The sequence below is a fragment of the Mauremys reevesii genome, linkage group 14 (assembly GCF_016161935.1).
Source record: "Mauremys reevesii isolate NIE-2019 linkage group 14, ASM1616193v1, whole genome shotgun sequence".
Taxonomy (NCBI): domain Eukaryota; kingdom Metazoa; phylum Chordata; order Testudines; family Geoemydidae; genus Mauremys; species Mauremys reevesii.
Genome location: NC_052636.1, coordinates 37658348 through 37678041, shown reverse-complemented (window position 1 = coordinate 37678041; position 19694 = coordinate 37658348). Strand labels below are relative to the sequence as shown.

At 50.1% G+C, this 19694-nt stretch overlaps 1 protein-coding gene across 1 annotated transcript in view; it reads right to left on the bottom strand.

Annotated features, from left to right (window-relative positions):
* Positions 1–19694, bottom strand: part of LOC120381700 (zinc finger protein 850-like) — a gene marked incomplete at both ends in the record, with an annotated part of 483140 nt that overhangs the window by 174907 nt on the left and 288539 nt on the right. The window contains one exon of the mRNA XM_039499823.1: positions 4087–4649. Within this exon, the coding sequence (XP_039355757.1) occupies positions 4087–4649 (563 nt within the window). The remainder of the gene's footprint in view (positions 1–4086; positions 4650–19694) is intronic.

The window sequence follows — 19694 nt, the reverse complement described above, 5'->3', positions numbered from 1 at the left end:
GATTTTCAAACTAACCATCAGATCTTGAATTTCAGACATTGAATGACCTGAATAAAGTGCTCTCAGATGAGCTCCAGACCAACAACAGTGCACAGGAATTATTCAGCAAGTATTTGAGGAGAACTGCAATGTTAGAGAGAATCATGAGCTGCTCAGAGGCTATTAATGTAGAGAAGCAGCAAAATTCATCAAACATAGAACTGGTTCTGACTTATTTCCTTGGTCTTAAAAGAGAACAACAAGGATCTGAGTTTCCTCCCTGTCAATAACCCCCTGCTCAGCCAATCAGGGTAGAGACTGAGGACGGGAGGCTGAGGGTTCTCACCAGAGAGCCCAAAGGATGGCCCAGGTCACTGGTGGGGATCACTGCCCGAGCACTATTTCAGCCCCACATTTTTGGGTGGACCTCCCACAGTGGGACCTGCAGAGCACTGCCCCGCCACACAACCACACACACCTCCCTCCCTCCCGGTGTTGTGAGCAGAACAGGAGAAAGGACAAAAGAAGCAAGAGATGAAGAGAAAGGAGGGAGGGATGGAGGAAAAGGTGAAAGAAAAAGGACAAATCCTAATGTCCCCAGTGATTCTAAGAGACAAAATCTCAGGTGCGCAATAAAATTCTGCCTTCTTAAGCTCCTGTTTTCCATGCCTAGAATTCAACTGTCACCAGATGGATCAGACTGAACAGGTTTCAAACCTCCAGGAGGCTCTTACCTTCTAAACAGGGACGGCTGTTTTCTAGTAAAATCACTGAAAGGGAAGGAGAAAACTCGAAAGAGGTTCCTCCTGGCGCTCACGTCCGTGAACCCGAATACTCTCTCAGTCCTCAGAGAGAGACCTGGAGAAGGAGAGTTGCTGGAGCAAAGCCACAGGGGTCTCTGAGGTTTCCCTGGCCCCTCGCCCCTGTCCTGCCTGGCTGATGTCAGCATCTCTCTGTGAGGTCACCACTTCCCCACCGCCTTTGACCAATAGGCTGAGGTCCTGCAAAAGGCCTTTGTGATGTCACTGCCACACCCCTCCCTTGCTGGGCCAATGTCCTGCCCCTGGCCAGGCCCTTTGGAGGTTTGAGCTACTCCCTGTGGATCACCCCACTCAAGGAGCGTTCGTTCTAGGCAGCAAGCCGGCTAGACAGGGAAACATCAGACGCTGCTCCCAAAGCTACACTCAGTTTTTCAGATATTCGTCGACTTTATGGCCAGAAGAGACCATTAGAGCATCTAATCTGACCCCCTGCGTATCACAGGCCTCCTGTAGGACACAATAGCAGGTGAGGGAGGGGGGCTGATGAGGCGAGGGGGCAGGTGAGCCAGCAGCACGGGAGGGGGGGGCTGAGGAGGCGAGTGGGGGGGGCTGGTGAGCCGGCAGCAGGGGACTGAGGAGACGAGCTATGAATCAGTGGCTGACCTGTTCTGCTGATCTGGTCTGGCTCCCAGCCCCTCTCCAAGGGTTGCAGCTGTCTGGAGGTGCTGCCTTCCACGCCTTCCTCAGTCCCACCTCATTCACTCAACAGGGCAACTGATTACCAAGTGAGGGGAAGATCTTATTCTACTTCTAGCAAAAATACATTTTCCTTTTACCTTAATTATACTACCTTAGGGGCCCGCTATATTACCAAGGTTCAATGCCACCGTTTTGGTGGGGCAGTGCTGGGGAAGGAGGGTTTGTTTCCACGGGGCGGGTGGCGCTTCGGGGGGGATTGTTTCAGGGAGGGGCTCAGTGGCGCTGGTGTTCAGTGAGGCCGGGGGGGTTTCATCCCTCAGCTGTTTTCTTTGGAGTAATATGGCCCTCGCTGCTTTACGAGTTGTGCAGGCCTAGACTAAACCACAGACTCTGGACTCAGCATTCAAGTATCCTGCAGTCTGAACTTCGCATCTGATACATTCAGTGGTGAGCTGGAGCCGGTTCGCACCGGTTCGCGCGATCCAGTTGTTAAATTTAGCAGCCATTTTAGAACCGGTTGTTCCAGGACAACCAGTTCTATAAGGGCTGCTAAATTTCACAAAACTGGCCCAAGCTCTCCTGCTCCGCCCCCTTTCTCCTCCCCCTGCCCTGCTTCCCGCGAATCAGATGTTCGCGGGAAGCCTGAACAAGCAGCAGGCAGGCAGGTAACCTGGGGAGGCGAGGCTCTTGCCCCGGGCTCCACGGCGGGGGCTCCTGCCGCCCTGGGGTCCGGGCGGCGCGGGTTCCTGCCACCGGTCCGGGGTCCAGGTGGCGGGGGCTGCTGCCGCCTGGCGGGGGGGCGCTGCGGGGGCTCCTGCCGGTCCGGAGTCCGGGCGGCGGGGGCTCCTGGTGGGGCGCAGCGGGGGCTCAGCTCCTGCCCCGGCGTCCGGGCCCCAGCCGCAGTTTAAAAAAAAAAAGGGGGGGGGCGTCAAGGAACGGGGAGGGGGGGCAACCGGTTCCCTCCTCAGAGGAGGGAACCAGTTGTTATGATTTTGGCAGCTCATCACTGGATACATTCCCTCATTGGCTACCATTGTTTGGCCAGCAGGGAAGTGCTTCTTGTCCAACAAGGCAGCCAGATTGGGATCCGCAGGCATGGAATGGCTCTGAAGGAATCAGATGTTTCTCTGTGCTTCATCTAACTTTGGATCCAAATGGTAAAAGACAGTTGTGCCCAATTTAATCATGGCGTCCTTCAGGAGTGTGACCAATGCCACTTAACTAGGGAGCAGCATTCTAAAAATAGTTTACCTGGGCCACAGGTCACCACAGCTTCCATCTCAGGGGTGAAAATCAACCACTAGTACCTGCAATTTCTACCTGAGCTCTTGTCAAATCTTTGACCTTACTTGGAGTAATTTGACACTTCTCTGGCGTAGAAGACCAACCGCACAACAGATCAGTAGTGACAGTGAGGTACAACTCCCCCTACTGTGCCCTTTTATTTCTTTAATCTGGTGGCACAGATTTAAATTAGGGACTAAATTCAGGTGCGGTTTAGAATCCCTGTAAGACACCAAATGTCAGGTCTCTATTAAAAATAGGTATCTTTCTGCAGCTACAGCACATTCAACACGGATTTCATTTTCTACACATTTGCAGCATCTCCCAGGGGTGAGCTGAAGAGAAAAGTCACTTCCATGTTTCCCATCTCTACCTAGCTAGGGATTGTATTTGCCAAATAATAGGCAACATGCAGCTAATGGGGAAGGAGATCTCTTCAGGAGCCACTCCCTGCAGGGCCTGGGCCACAACGGCTTTGGGAGCTCAATGCATGGGCACTTTGTTTAGTTACAAGTTATTTACGAGGGAATCCTCTTCCCAGCCCTTTAGAAAAAATACTGACCTAACCAATTGCACAACAGGGGGACTGGGATGATGATGGGGTAAATCAGAGGGCTTCCTTATTCCCATCTTATTCTGTTGTTACAGAGGGTGAAATGACATTTTCCCCATCCCTGCCCTGTTCCCGCTCTCTTATAGTTCAATATATTTTAAATGAGAAAAATGGTAGTATAAATATCTGCTCTGCAGCACAACCTGAACCAACATCAGAGCAACTGGGAATGAAACAACTTCTTCCCCAAGAGTGAACTCGATGACTAAGAATTGCTGTGAAATGGGGGAACAGTATAACCGTGATGCTCAGGGTTTGTTAAGACTAGGAACAGTGATGGAGTTTAGGTCAGGTCAAGGGGGAAGCTAATGCCAACCCCTGCACCTGGGCTGCATCTGCTCTACAACTATAATTGTCTTGTTACACCAAGATCACTAACTTGAGCAGCCAACGCCATGTGCAGCCCTAGTGGATGTCAGGCACAGGTAGCTTTAGCCTCAGTGTAGCTTGTTGGAATCAAACCTCTCTCCCCCCACCTGGAGCTGACAAACATTCCTGGCTGGAGGGGGACACACTCCTTCGACTCAAAAGGAAAGGAGTTGATAGAAAAGATCACAGGACTGACCCCAAAGAAGGGTGAGCTGCAAAAGGCAGAAGCAGGCAACTGATCTGGTGGAGCTGAGACACCACGGTGAAGATGGTGCAAAAATCACTATGTGGGAATTAGCAAATGTGATTAAAAAGAAAAAAGCTTTCTCCAGCCCTAGTCAAGGGATTTATTACAGTTCTCTCTCATGTGGACTCTCTGATGTCTGATAAGGGCAGAGCGTTGATTGAAGCTTTTCCCGCACTCAGAGCATGTGTAGGGCGTCTCTCCTGTGTGGATTCTCCGATGTCTGATAAGGGTTGAGCTCTGTCTGAAGCTTTTCCCGCACTCATGGCATGTGTAGGGCGTCTCTCCTGTGTGGATTCTCCGATGTCTGATAAGGCGTGAGCTCCGACTGAAGCTTTTCCCACACTCAGAGCACGTGTAGGGCTTCTCCCCTGTGTGGATTCTCCTGTGTGCGCTCAGGGCAAAGCTCTGCTTGAAGCTTTTCCCACACTCAGAGCACGTGTAGGGCGTCTCCCCAGTGTGGATTCTCTCATGTCTGATAAGGTGAGACCTCCGCCCAAAGCTATTCCCGCACTCAGAGCACGTGTAGGGCTTCCCCCGCTTGTGGTTTCTCCGATGTGTGATAAGGGGAGAGCTCTGACTAAAGCTTTTCCCGCACTCAGAGCACGTGTAGGGCGTCTCCCCTGTGTGGATTCTCTCATGTCTGATAAGGTGAGAGCTCCCATTGAAGCTTTTCCCGCACTCATGGCACATGTAGCGTCTCTCTTCCAAGTTGATTCTGTTGCGTGGAATAAGGTCTGAGTGGCTACTGTAGTTTTCCTCTGGCCTCTGCTGAGTCTCACAGGCTTTTGTGTTTTCTGGGAGTGCACAACTCCTGGAAACATTCCCTTTGGATCTTCCTGATAACATCCAATGTGGATCTACTTGCACAGTGTCTTCCTGCTGGGGTTTCTCCTCCTCCTTCTCACTCACCATCCCCTCGCCGGATGGGAGACAGAGAGAATCCAGACATAGGTCACTCCCTGTGCCTGAGAAAAAGGGAATGTCAGAGAGAGGAGTGGAAAAAGGGATGAACAAACCAAAATATATGTGGGAGAGATCAAACCTATCAGGAGATCATTTTCCCCAAACCCTTCCACAGAAAAGAGAGGAAGGCATCAGTTCTGGATCCTCATTGCACCATAACTCTCAGGGGAAAGTGAGATCGGGGAGGGACCTGCTGCCAGTTGTCAGTCAGGGTAGGAGGGAAGCCATGAGTGACATCTGCCATAATGATTCCACATCTGCAGGGAACAATCCTGAACTTGGAGAGCTCACAAGGTCTTTGTAGGGCATCCCAAATGTTTCCTGCATTCCTAAGCAGTTGTTGAGTTGTTTAACTGATTCCTCACCTGCGAAGGCAGCTCTTGGGAGCACTTCTTTCTCAGAGCCCTGGAGGTCCGGGACCCACGGCTCTTCCCCTCGTTCCAGCTGCGAGATCACATCAGGTTTGGAAATTGGATACCCTACTGCAGGGAAAGAAAACAAGGGAGGTCAGTGGAATTGGTGGGATACTTGTCACAAAGAATAGTCCATAGTTTTAACCCCCATCTCATTTTTAGGCAGTAACATCTGTAGCCCTCAGGATTCATCTGCTTGCCTGCATCAATATCTCTTTTCTTATAAGTACAGTATTGTGATAGGTTTATTAATTCCTATTACAAATATGTTTGGCTGTACTGCAAGAAACCTACAGGCCAAAAACCTGCATTTTAAGCTAAAGCAAAGTTAGCATAGCTATATCCTGTGCCCTTTTACCCAGAAAAGGAACTGTTTTTCCTATACCCAAATAAAGTGCCTACGCTTAGGTCTAAGACCCTTTACCTAGACCAACAGACAATGAAGAATAGCAAAGGGGATTTTTCAAAGTTGTACTCACAGACTTAACAAGTACCCTACAAGTGCGCAGATACCTGCCATCCACACGCACACACATAGTAGCCTATGGAGTAAGCGTACCCTAACATTTCTATGGGGGAAGACTGAAATTTGGGCATAAGAGGAAGGATTTCCAGCATAAGAGGAAGGATTTATTTCTATAAAAAGAGGTAACCTACCTCACTATGGTATCCCCGCCCCCACCTTGACCTCCTCCTTCTTCACTACACTTCACCATCTTCACTGGTGAGGCCTCATTTGGAGTACTGTGTCCAGTTTTGGGCCCCACACTACAAGAAGGATGTGGATAAATTGGAGAGAGTCCAGCGGAGGGCAACAAAAATGATTAGGGGGTTGAAGCACATGACTTATGAGGAGAGGCTGAGGGAACTGGGATTGTTTAGTCTGCAGAAGAGAAGAATGAGGGGGGATTTGATAGCTACTTTCAACTACCTGAAAGGGGGTTCCAAGGAGGATGGATCTAGACTGTTCTCAGTGGTTGAAGATGACAGAACAAGGAGTAATGGTCTCAAGTTGCAGAGGAGGAGGTTTAGGTTGGACATTAGGATAAACTTTTTCACTAGTAGGGTGGAGAAGAACTGGAATGGGTTACCTAGGGAGGAAGTGGAATCTCCTTTCTTAGAGGTTTTTAAGGTCAGGCTTGACAAAGCCCTGGCTGGGATGATTTAGTTGGGTTTGGTCCTGCTTTGAGCAGGGGGTTGGACTAGATGACCTCCTGAGGTCCCTTCCAACCCTGAGATTCTATGATTCTATGAACTACGTATTCATGCTATCCATCTACAACAGCTATTAACCAGTAATAGACTGCACTTATTTTCTTTTCAAACTTTAAGTTCAAAAGGGACTCGGCTAAGCTTGGTCTCTCTAAATGTTATTTTAGTTTGTGTATCAGATTATTTAGTTGAGCTAAAAAATAAATTCTAAAGTAGCTTTGACAGCTCTTTGCATTAGTTTCCTCTGCAAGGGGTGTGAAACCGGAACCGCCAGAGGTGAGGCCAACACCAATTTATCAAAACGGGGTGAATATTAACCAAAGTTTGCAGCACATAATATTGTATCATCATATGTATCTCTTGTAAAACAGGTAGAATTACAGAGTTACAATTGTATTACTGTGATTCAATTTACTCACTATTTCATTGAGTTTAATAAAAAGTCGTTATGACTATATCTGTCTCCGTGTGAGCTTCCTGTCATACCCCGAAAGGTCCCTTTATCAATTCTGTGGAACCCGATTCGAAACACGAACTTTTATCTTCTGATCAAACAAATTGGCGAGCCTAAACCCATATTAATTAATATAAATGATTAAGTATTATTAATTAATTAATATAACTACAAAACAAATTAAAGTTGATTAATCAAATCAACATTACTCACACACCCCAAATAAGACTACGCATCCCAAGGCCATCTTCCTTGGCTCAAAGTGGCCGGAGAGTTACTATTATAACAAATCATATTCACTACCTTAGTGCCTAACGACCAACTAACAGTGGGTCCCCATTGTGCTAGGCAAAGTGCAAACAGAGAACTGTAGATGGCCCATGCTCTGAAGAATTTACCATCTAAATCAGGGGTAGGCAACCTGCGGCAGCGAGCTGATTTTCAGTGGCACTCACACTGCCTGGGTCCTGGCCCTGGTCCAAGGGGGCTCTGCATTTTAATTTAATTTTAAATTAAGCTTCTTAAACATTTTAAAACCTTATTTACTTTACTTACAACAATAGTTTAGTTCTATATTATAGACTTATAGAAAGAGACAGTCTAAAAACATTAAAATGTGTTACTGGCACACGGAACCTTAAATTAGAGTGAATAAATGAAGACTCAGCACAACACTGCTGAAAGGTTGCCGACCCCTGATCTAAATAGACAAGACAGACACAGAATGGGGGAAGGGCTAGAACCCACTGTTAGAATAGAGATATTCAGGCCTGCCTGTAAAGCCTAGACTTTAAGGACATAGGGGTATTTTTATCACTTTGTCTAGCTAAGAATCAAAATCACAGTCTGCCTGTGAATGGGCCTTCTCTCACTAGGATAGTCTGAGGCCTTGTTCTTAGGCTAAGGCCTTTGGCTCAGCACCAGGGGCAGCCATAAGCTGTGAAGCGAAGGGTCACATCCTGACATCCCAAACCAGTCACACTGAAATAAGGTGCTATTGGGCTGTTAGGAAGATGATCCTGTCCCGATAGTGCCCATCAGCACCAGATAAAGAAACAGATCTTAAGGTGGTTAAAGAAAACTTAGTCTGACAGCAGCCTGTCTGGCAAGAAATCCCTTCTCAATGGTTGTGGTTGTGAAACCCTCATTTCTGTATTGTTCTATCTTTATGGCCACCACTTTTACCTTGTTTCTGGTTCTCTAATTGTTTCTGTCTGCTGCATAATTAATTTTTCTAGGTGTAAGTTCATTAGGGCAGTGGAATATGCTTGCTTGGAAATAACCCCAATAAACATCGCATTATCTGTGCTTCAGACTTCTGGTCTTTCGCTGCTTGCTGTCTGCGTGACAAGAACCAGGGAAGTGGGAGGGTGAAGGGAAAACCCTCTAACAAATGGACATGACCTGATAACCAAGAGGTGAGCCTTTAAGGAAGGTTTTAATACACTTTGGAACGGATCAGGGATTCCCATGAGGACTGAGAGGGAGCGATGGTAAACACGCATTTAGATCCTTTTCTTGTTTTATATCTTTTCCCCATAAGGTTGAACCTCTGGCACTGTCATGGATCCATAGGATCTCTGCAATGCCCTGGCTTTTAAACAGTCCTTGGGAGGTGCCTCTTGAGTGCACTAGACCCCAAGGGCTCCCACTCTTCCACAAGGACAGGCCACTTAGCTTCAACACCTGAGACTGAGCCACTTCCTCGGTGCCCTTCCTCCACACTCCTCTCCACTTCTTCCCATTACTCTCAGCCAGCACCACCTGCCGGCACCTTGGGAGAGTCTTGTGTTCCCTCCTCGTCTCTCACCACCTCATCCCTCCCTGCTGCTTCTTAGCTCTAACCCTGCACACACCCTCCCCACGTCCTGGCACCCCAGAATTATCTACTCCCCCATTCTCCTCCCCTCCCACAGCTCTGTTCTCCCTTCATCCGTGGGGTCCTGAATGGCAACATTATACGCTCTCCTATCGAAAGAGGAGCTCATCTGACTGTCACACAAGCCATGCATGAGTCTTACACCTATTTACTCAATTTAGAATTCTACAGGTGGCGTATTTTCCTCTTAAAATGAGGGAAAGGCATGAAAGCTACAGTTATTCATGTAGCCAATAAGGACACATTAAATGCAATTTTAAAATGACTGACGGCACCAAAAAGGCACATGTCCAAAAATGATTCTAGTGGGTGGGAGATAAGGCAAATAAAGGGGGGGCAAGGAAACTTGTCAAAACTTGTATGATGAATAAAGGTATAAAGTTATTACTGCTCAGGTTCTTCAGAGACCCCACAGCTTCTAATAACCCAGGGGACAGGACTCCTTACCCAGCGAGGTCACCGTCTCATAGTTCTCCTGCATGACACCCCTGTAGAGGGCTCTCTGAGCGGGGTCCAGCAGAGCCCCCTCACCCCTGGTGAAATACACAGCCACCTCTTCGAAGGTCACCAGCCCCTGAAAGAGCAAGAGTCCAACACTCAGTACCTGCTGCCCCACCCACAACCCCACTATTCAGGGAACAGCTGCACCAGGGAAATGGAAGCTCCGGGAGGCACATGTTAACAGAGTCCCACCCCACCTTGCCTAGAACAGCCAGGCGGCATCAGAGGGTGGAAAGAGAGAACCTTTGTGTCTCCCAGCTGACAGACGGAGGCAGCGTCTTCACATTTATCACATACCTACTAGCCAGAGCTTAATATAGGAGATGAGGCTGTCTCTGGACCCTGCTGGTGGCTCCCTGGTAGGAATCCCAACACTCTCAAAATAAAATATATGGAAGAAAGGGGAAGTCAATAGTAAAGAACAGAAGGTCAGAACTGTAGAAAGTTGGCAAGGGAAGCTATCAGAGATCAATGACCAATTTATGAAAATAAGAAGGAAGTTTTTAAAAAGTATATTAAGTACAAAATTAATCCTAACAATGGAAGTGGCAAATTACTAGATGGAAATGGCAGAATTATCAAAAATAATGTAGAAGAGGTAAAAGTGTTCAATAAATATTTCTCTCCTGGATTTGGAGAAAAACGGATGATGTAAGTCATATAAGACGTTGAGGATGACAGTCTTTCCATTCCAACAATAACTCACGAGGATGTTGAACAGCAGCTATTACAGTTAGACATGTTTAAATAAGTAGGTCCAGATAACTTGTATCCAAGAGTTTTGAAAGCCCTGGTGGAGGAGTGTGATGGACTTTTAATGGTGATTATAATTAGGACTTAGAACACTGGGGAAATTCCAGAAGACTGGAATAAAGCTAATGCTGTGCCAATATTTTAAAAGTGTAAAAGAGATGACCCAGCTAATTACAAGAGTGTTAGTCTGATACTGGTCAAGATAATGGAGCAGCGAATATGGATTTAATTAATAAAGAATGAAAGGAGGGTAATGTAATTAGTACCAATTAACAAAGGTTCAGAGACAACAGATCCAATCAAACTAACTGGATATCCTGATAGGATGAGATTAAAAGTTTGGTTGCAACTAATAGTATTGATGTAATATACCTAGACTTCTGTAAGGCGTATGACTTGGTTCAGCACAACATTTTGATTAGAAAACTAGAAAGATACAAAATGAACACAACATACATTAAATAGATTAAAAACTATGATTGTAAATGGGGAACCATGGTGGAGTAGATTTATTTCTAGGGGGTTCCCACAAGGATTGGTTCTTGGCCCTGTGTTATTTAACATTCTTATCAATGACCTGGAAGAGAATATAAAATCATCACTGATAAAGTTTGCAGTTGCCACAAAGATCGGGGTTGGTGGTAACTAATGAAGTGTCAGTAGGTTCAGGGTTCAGCACTGGGAGTCTGGGAAGTTTTCCCAGCCCTGGCTGGAGGGTTATTTCCTGTTCCACAAAGAGGGGAAGTTCCATTCCCAACACCTTTGCCTTGAAATTAGGCCCTGACACTACACCCCACATGCAGCCTAGTGGTATGATTATCAAATGATTAGGACATAATTATGATGCATTTTGTGCAAGATGCATCATGTTCAGTGTCATTGAAAAAGTTATGATTTGCTGAAAATGATTGTTCTATTTGTGTGCATGTATCATGTTCGTATCTGAAGTTATGGATATTGACTCTGTATCTGTATTTCAAATGTGCTTACTCTGGGTAACAGTCACAACGAGCCTTTCAGGTACAACAAAGAAGCCAGACAGAGCTGATGGCTCATCAACAAAGACAATGGACCATGGAAGAGCTGAGCCTTCTTGTGAATGTTTCAGCCAGCCTATGAGTCACTGCTACTATGACTCAGCAGGACATGCTAGTGCATGTGACCAGACCATTTGACACTAAACTCCATTTTGGTACCTGTATTTTTCCACAAACTGGACTGGGAACTGAGTTTGGAACAAAGGGGTCCCGCCATATGGAAAAGCTACATAAGGTGGGTGTGACATCATCTCTTGGCTTCATTCCCCACACAAGAGAACTCCTGGAAACACCCGAGGAACAAAGACTGAACTGAGGGAAGTGCTGGTCCCAGGGTAAAGAGATTTCTAGCTTGTGTATGGAAACTTGGGGGACTGCTTCTATCATCAGTCAGGGTGAGAAATTGCTAATTCAAATTCTATCCATCTAGTATGTTAGGCTTTTTTGAGTTTTTGGTCATTTGGTAAGTCATCTGCTTTTGATAAGCTAACACTTATCGCTGGGAAATTGGCTGTTGTCTTCTCTCTCTCCTTGAGTGGCTCAGGTAAAGCACTCAGGTAGCTTAGTTGGGTGTATGGTGCCACCTGCTGTTGTGTAGGGTGATAACAGGGCCTGAAGAGGCTGGCTGAATCTCCAGCAAAGCAGTGTGAGAAGGTGTGATGGAGTAGGGGCTGTCTGTGTGGGAGATGGGAGAGCCGGGGATTACTTTAGGTGAGAGACAAGTGCTCAGCCTGTAACCTGAGCCAGGGAGCAGGGAGGGGTGTCAACACCTTTGCCCGGGAAGGTGGACAAAGGAAGGGGACAGCTGGAGGGAGGGGAGTTTAGTTTCGGTTTTGGGCTGGGTGGTTGGAATTTAGGGGACAAAGCTTCCTGGACCCCAGAGGGGCTTGATTGAGGGGTCCTGGCTGTGCCTCCAAGCTCTGTTTTACTGGCTGGCTGAGAGTCACTGAGAGTCCCAGGCAGAGGGGTGCAGGACCAGACTCCCCCACACTCCGTGACAGAAGGGCCAGCCCAGCTTGAGGGTTAGAGGGCACAGCGGTTCCCAGAAGCCCCCCAGACTGCACACCGGGGTGACAACCCATCTCACCCTAGAGTACACAAGTCTCAGCAGGTTTGTCACATCCTGTCCCCTCCCGTTCCGCACCCTAGATAGTTCCTGCCTCCCACCCTCCTATACATTTACTGCTCCTCTCCCTCCAAGCAGAACCCACCACCAGCTCCCTGAGAATCCCTTACCTGAGCCAGCTCCATTGCAGCCATTCCCTTCCCGCTGGAAGGAGGGGATGATTTGGGGCGAAATGTGGACGTTATTCTGTAGCCTGCCAGGGTGAGAAGGGCAATGTGAGAGAATTCAGATAGGGTTTCTGTCCTTTCCACATGTCGATTCCCCCCAGCATTGTTCCCTGCTAATGGACGTTCCAGGTTCTGCCACACTGTGATGCAGAGAGTGACCTTATCCCAGTACAGGCCTAGCCCCCTCCCACCAGGGTGTAACCCTCTGACACATGGTGAAACCCTCCCAGCAGCAGAGTCTCTCTGTTACACTTATCAAGTTTGTGGATGATACCAAGCTGGGAGGGGTTGCAAGTGCTTTGGAGGACAGAATTAAAATTCAAAATGATCTGGACAAACTGGAGAAATGGTCTGAAGTAAACAGGATGAAATTCAATAAGGACAAATGCAAAGTACTCCACTTAGGAAGGAACAATCACTTACACACATGCAAGATAGGAAATGACTGCCCAGGAAGAAGCACTGCAGAAACGGATCTGGGAGTCACAGTGGATCACAAGCTAAACATGAGTCAACAATGTTACACTGTTGCAAAAAAAAGCAAGTATAATTCTAAGATGTATTAGCAGCAGTATTGTAAGCAAGACACAAGAAGTAATTCTTCCACTCTACTCCGCGCTGATTAGGCCTCAACTGGAATAGTGTGTCCAGTTCTGGGTGCCACATTTCAAGAAAGATGTGGAAAGATTGGAGAAAGTCCAGAGAAGAGCAACAAAAATGATTAAAGGTCTAGAGAACATGACCTATGAGGGAAGAATGAAAAAATTGCGTTTGTTTAGTCTGGAGAAGAGAAGACTGAGAAGGGACATGATCAGCTTTCAAGTACATAAAAGGTCATTTCAAGGAGGAAGGAGAAAAATTGTTCTTCTTAACCTCTGCAGACAGGATAAAAAGCAATGGGCTTAAATTGCAGCAAGGAAGGTTTAGGTTGGACATTAGGAAAAACTCCCTAACTGCCAGGGTGGTTAAGCACTAGAATAAATTGCCTAGGGAGGTTGCGGAATCTCCGTCATTGGGGATTCAGAAAGAAAAAGGTTGAGAATCTCTGGAGTAAGGGATCATCTGTCACGAAGGTGAGCTCACCTGCGTGGCAAGATATATGGGATCACCCAAGGAGACTGTCTGTGATTCCATGTTAATGCTGTTACAGTGCCTGAAGTGTTTACACTGGATACTTGGTTGGTGAAATCTCCATACAGACCTCACACCCAATTTGGGGTTTGTTCCCTGCTTCTTACCAGTCTGCCTGAGGCTGGTGCTCGTGCTCTCGAGTCACTGAAGACAGCGTTACAGAGAGAGGGGCTGTGACTTCCACATGGTCAGTAAACAGGTCTGTGACAGAGCCAGGAACAGACCCTGTTAATGCCAGAGCCCCGTCACCTGCAGCTTGGAAAGCCCCCAGAACACACTGTATTAGGCTGGAGGAAGAGGTGTGCAGGGACTGCAGATGAGCTGCCCTGCCAAGACAGCCTGTGCATCCATGGACAAACCACCTCGCTAGGGGGTGTCCCCTGGGTCAGGAGAAGTCAGTGTCCAGCCCTATGGGGCTGTGCTCCTGGCTCATACCTCCAGCACTCACTGCTGCCCCTCCCTTACCAGCTGCACTGTTCAGCCAGCCTCAGGCCTCTGTGAGGTCACTTCCCCCCACCCCCACCTCAAACCTTCAAACTGGGACATGGTGCACCAGTGCCAATCAGAGTGCACTAGTGTAAATTCTGTCTGTACTAAGGGTTTGCACCAGTGCCTAAAACACCAGGGTGGCAGAGACCTTCAGAAACAGCAGTACGGTGGCACTAGAAACTATTTCTAGCTCGGTCACAGACAGCCTGGGTGACCTTGGACACGTCAATGTTTCTCCTCCCAACTTCAGTCTCTTTACCCAGCTGCCACTCACTGGGGTCTCCTCTCTCTCCAGAGCTTCTCACCACTACAATCTGTGTGGGTGTCCCCAGAGCTAAGGCAGGTCAACTCGGGAATAGTCTTACAAGGGGGGCTGGGGAGTCTCTGTCCATGGAAGTTTTTAAGAACAGGTAGGACAAAGCTCTGTCAGAGATAATCTACAGATACTTGGTCCTGCCTCGGCAGAGAGAGCTGGACTTGATGACATCTTGAGGTCCTATCACGCCCTACATTTCTAGGATGTGATGCGATATATACGTATAAAAACCCAACATACAGAATAAAACCCACCACAACGTAATGTCAGGCAATTCAGGGGGGAAAAAAACACAACCTACACTCCACAGCATAAAATGACAATACAAAGGAGAAGAAAGCAACAGATGCAAACAACGACATCCTAGGACAAAAGTACACAATGGAAAATAGCTCAACTCAAACCAACACAGCACAGGCACCAAACAAGCTGAGGCAAAACAACGCACCACAAAACTGCTACAAAACATGGTGCGATCACAGTTCCAAATGGCCCCATGCAAAACAGCTCAGCGTAGAACAGGGCACAGCACAAAAGAGAATTATTTCAGTGTAGGCCTGGAAGGGATCTTGAGAGGGCGTCTACTCCAGCCCCCTGTGCTGAGGCAGAACCAAGTATCCCTAGACATTCCCAGACTGGTGCATCTCTAACCTGGTCTTAAAAACCTCCAGTGAAGGAAATTCCACAGCCTCCCTTGGAAGCCAATGCAAGGCAAACACAGACCAAAACAACGCTGCACACACACACGCTGGGCTTGGGGTTAAGGGGAGAGGCAAGAATTCAAACAATCTGGGTTCAGTTCCCAGTTTTGCCCCAAATTCTCCATGCAAACTTGTTAGACACCAGCAGCTGGCCCGTGCCCACTGACTTGGGCTCACACGGCTCAGGCTGTGGGGCTGTTTAATTGTGGTGTCCATGTTCCAGCTGGGGCTGCAGCCCAAGATCTGGCACCCTCCCACCTCGCAGGGTCCTACAGCCTGGCCCCAGCCCGAGCCCAAACATCTACACTGCAATTAAACAGCCCCTTCGCCTGAGCCCGTGAGCCTGAGTCACCTGGCATGGGCCAGCTGGGGGGTTTTAGTGGCAGGGTAGAGATACCCTTGGTGTCTGTGCAGAGCCCTGCACAACAGGGACCCGACCTCAGTCAGGGACTCTGCTACTCCCGGCATTACAGGATCCCGGATTTTGTTTAGGGCCCCTGCAGCATCTGGCAAAATGTGGGGGCAGGATCTCTGTCAGGGTCTGTGCAGTGCCCAGTACAGCGGTGGGGTGTGATCTTCATTAGGGTCAGTGCAGTGCCAGACCCAACAGGGACACAGATCTCAGTCGAGGTCTCTGAAGTGCCCAGCACAATGGAGGCAGTGGTTTGGGTCGCAGTCGTGCGCTGCCTGGCCCAAAGGGGGGGGGGGGGGCATGATCTCAGTCCAGGTCTCAGTTTTACCTGGCACAACAGTGGGGTCTGATCTCACCTGGGGTCTCTTCAGTGCCTGGCAGAACAGGGCCCAGATCTCAGTTGGGGTCTCTGCAGCGCCTGGCAGTACGATAGGAGCCCTGATCTCAGTCACACACCTGGGGAGAAAAGCGGGAAGATTTTTGAGAATTCAATATCAGTATTTCAGAACTGAGGAGAAAATGGGGCACAAACTAAATATTTGCCAATATAAGAGAGAAGCACCAACATCTGGGAGATTGTGTGTCACCATTTAACAGTTGAAGAGAAAAGATGGGAAATTGGAGGAGATTATACAAGGATATTGAATCAACAACAGAATGGGAGGGATTCTTCTTGCCCCACACTCACATGGCCGGCAGGGAGCCCTGGGTGATGTCTTTTCACAGGGGACAGGAGGGGGCTGAAGTGAGAAAGTCACTATCAGTGGGGAGGGGCTGGCAGTGGGGTCTGGGAATGGGGGGGGGGGCTGCTGGGTTGGGCAGGTGGGGGAGGGGAAGTAGCTGGGAGGGGAAACCTGGGGCTGGGCCGTCTCCATGGGGGACACTTGCTCCTCCCTCCCCTTCCTGGCCCTTCCCAGGCCCCGTTGCCAGCAGAGAGTGGCCCCCCCAGCGCAGCCCAGAGGTGTCCCTGTCTCAGGGCCCCCCCAGCCTCTGCCCATTCACCCTCTGCCCAGCTCAGGAATCACTTGGGGGAACCATTTCCCACCCGCACAAGGACAAATCCTGCAGGTGGAAATGGGGAAACCCCAAACCTGAGACCTGAACTGGCCACTGGCGAAGGGAGAGAAAATGGGGCACAATCGGGGACAGGGAACTTCTCAGGGGTTGGGGAGGGGGTCACCCTGGGCGCTGCTCGTGGCTCTCTAGGGAGAAAGGGGGCAGGACGGGGAGGAGGGGGTCCCCACGGGAGGGCAGCGGTAAATCCGAGGATCTCAGCCCCCTTTCTCTCCCCGCTCCTCGGGGTCACCTGCCCCCGGGCCAGGTCCGGGCTGCACACCCATTCCCCGCCCCCCCCCCAGCCCGGTCTCCCCCCCCCCCCCCCGCCCCCCGCAGGGACCCCAGGGTTAATGAAGGGCTCTCCCGCCGCGATCTGCGCATGCCCAGAGCCCCAACTGCACCAACCCTTCCCCGGCCCGGGAGAGGCTCCAACGGCCCCGCGCGAGCCAGGTAGAGCCGCAGCGCCCAACGCTCCTTCGCAGCCCGGTTCCGGCTCCCTCGCTGACATCACTTCCGCTTCCGGGAGAGTCAGGAACTACATCCCCCAGCCTGCCCCGGGGCCGCTTCCGCTCTCTCCAGCCCAGGTAAGGGAAGGTTTCAGCAGGTAAAATCGCGCATGCTCCGTGCGAGCCCCGCTGGGGGCGGGAGAACAAAGCTGCTGCTGCTGCCGCCTCCGCGTGAGCCGGGCCCGGGCTGAGCCGCTGCTGCTCCCCGGGGGGGTCTGTGCGGGGGGGCCCGGCCGGGGGGGGGGTTTCTCCAGCTGGGCCCCGCCCCCCGGGCAGCCCCGGGCTCTGCCCGCCCCAGCCCCGCCCGGAGCCCCCGGGGAGTGAGAGACCCCGGGGGGGGGCGGGCACGTGACTCTGCCCCGGGGAACCCGGGAGAAGCCTCGGAGCCGCCTCGGCCCCAGCGGAGCCGCAGCAGGATCCGCCCCCCCCCGCTGGGATGGGGGGAGCCCGGCGGGGGGTCCCTGGGGAGGGGGAGAAGCCGGAGTTGTGGGGAAGGTCGGGGGCGGGGTTGAACTGTCTCTGGGCAGCCAGGAAATTCCCGGGAGGGGGAGCGGCGGGCGGGTGGGGGTGGAGATGGGGGAGGGGGTGTTGGGGGGAGAAGCTGGAGCTGGGGAGGGGAAGGTCAGTGGGGGGAGGGGGGTTAATTGGATCCTGTCCCTGTTGGTGCCACTTGCCTCTCGCCCCTGATACAAATTCTCTCCAGTTCTGCCCCTTTTCTCGCTCAGTGTCTCACCCGGGCTGTAAAATCCGGGGAGATTCGCCCCTTTCCCCGCCAACGAGCCGCTCTCCCGTCTCCCCCATTTCCCCCTGGTCTCTCCAGGAGTCTGATTCTCCACCTCCAGTTGCAGGTCGTGACACGTTTTCTGTGCAAATCTCAAAGGTTGATATAAAATACCCTAAACATTTGCCCCACTTCTCTCTAGTTGTTTGTTTCTAATTGAATATGCCCTGAGATTTCCCCCCCTCTCTAATTATAAAATAACAAGAAAATCTCAGATTTACCCCTTTTCTCAGCTTCTTGAACATAGATATAAAATGTTTGCAAATGTTGCCCATTTCCTCTCTATTAATTTAACAAATACTGATGTGAAACGCTGACATTTTACTGCATATCAGATATAAACTGATATAAAATCCCTTTGATTTTCCACTTTCCTCTCTATTATCTGCAAAAATAGACCCAAAATCTCTCAGATTTCCCCCCTTTCTTTTTCATTTCTATGCAATTATCAAATGTCAATTAAAAATCCTTTCATGTTTGGGGCTGTTCCCCATGTCTCTCAATCCCAGCAACTTCTCCTTTCTTGGAGGAAATCTGTTGCCCTGAATCACTGTCCATCCTGGAGGTTGCAGGGGGTTAAATTTCCCAGTGCTGATCTTTCCCCTCTCCTTTGAGAACCATTTCTTCCCCCCTTTATCTGTGTTAAAATGTTTGCCGATGAAAGAGACCAGCCACATCTTTAATACACATCAAAGCCAGAGGCCTCCCCCTATTTGGGGATCAGTGGTTCCCAGCTGATAACAGGAGGGTTGGCTGAATCCTTTTCTTTTCTCCAGCTGGCATGGGATGAGGAGGTCTCTCTGAGTGCAGTGTGGGTCCAGAAGTTTCCCAAATCCCATGACAAATGCTCTTCAGGAGGGGTTGCTTCCCGCATTGCTAAGATGTAGCCACCTTGGGGTGGATCCATGGTGGCCATTATTTGCTAGTGACAGGGCATGGACATTTCTTGCCTATTTTGCACCTCCAGGCCTTCCATTCTCCTGTTAAAGAAGCATCCCCCAGGGCTCCCTCTGTCTGTGCGACTGGCCAGCAGGAGGCGGTGGTCACTTTCTATCCACTTATCAGACACTGTGAGATAACACTATTGCTCTGGGGGAAGGGGTGTATGTATGAGGAGATTGCAGCTGGATATGAAGAGGCATTGTGGTAGGGGGAGGTGTTTGGGTGGCTGGGCAGGGGGTACCCTAGTCAGGTTGGTGGGTTCTGGAGGTTTGGGGTTTTGAGGGGTTGTTCTGATGTGCCCAAGCCCTGAGGCTATGGGTCATGAAGGTGGGTATTGCTGGGATCTTGTTGGCTGCAGAACAGGGCGGGGGGTTTCTCTGGGGAGGCGGGACAGGGAGTTAGAGGGAGTCTGGGCTTCCCTGGCTGGCTCCTGGGATCGCTGCCGTCCCCAGTGCGCAGAGCTGGGGGAGGGGATCCCTGGCACTAGGTCAGGGGATGCCAGGGAAGCAGAGTGAGGGGTCCCACTGAAAAGCAACAGGGGGTCCCGCTGGGCGAAGGAGGGGGTCCCAAACAAATGGCAGGGCAGATCCTGCTGGGGGGGGAGTCCTAGGCAGGCAGTGAGGGACTGAGTTCCCAGTGGGCGGGTGCCTGGCTGCTGGGGGCTCTTGGTGGGGGGAACCCTTTGGGATTCCCAACCTGACAGTCATGGGCTGGTGGGGATTCCCTGGCCGGTGGGGTATCTGGGGTCCCTGGCTGGGGACTCTGGGGGCTGCGTCCCAGGGAATAGCTGTTGGGCCCCTGGCTGTGGGAACTTCTATTAACCATGATCCTTCTCTCTGATCAACTTGTGCCAGAGTCCTGGCTCCAAGCACTGCCGGGCATTCCCCAGTCACATGCCCTGTC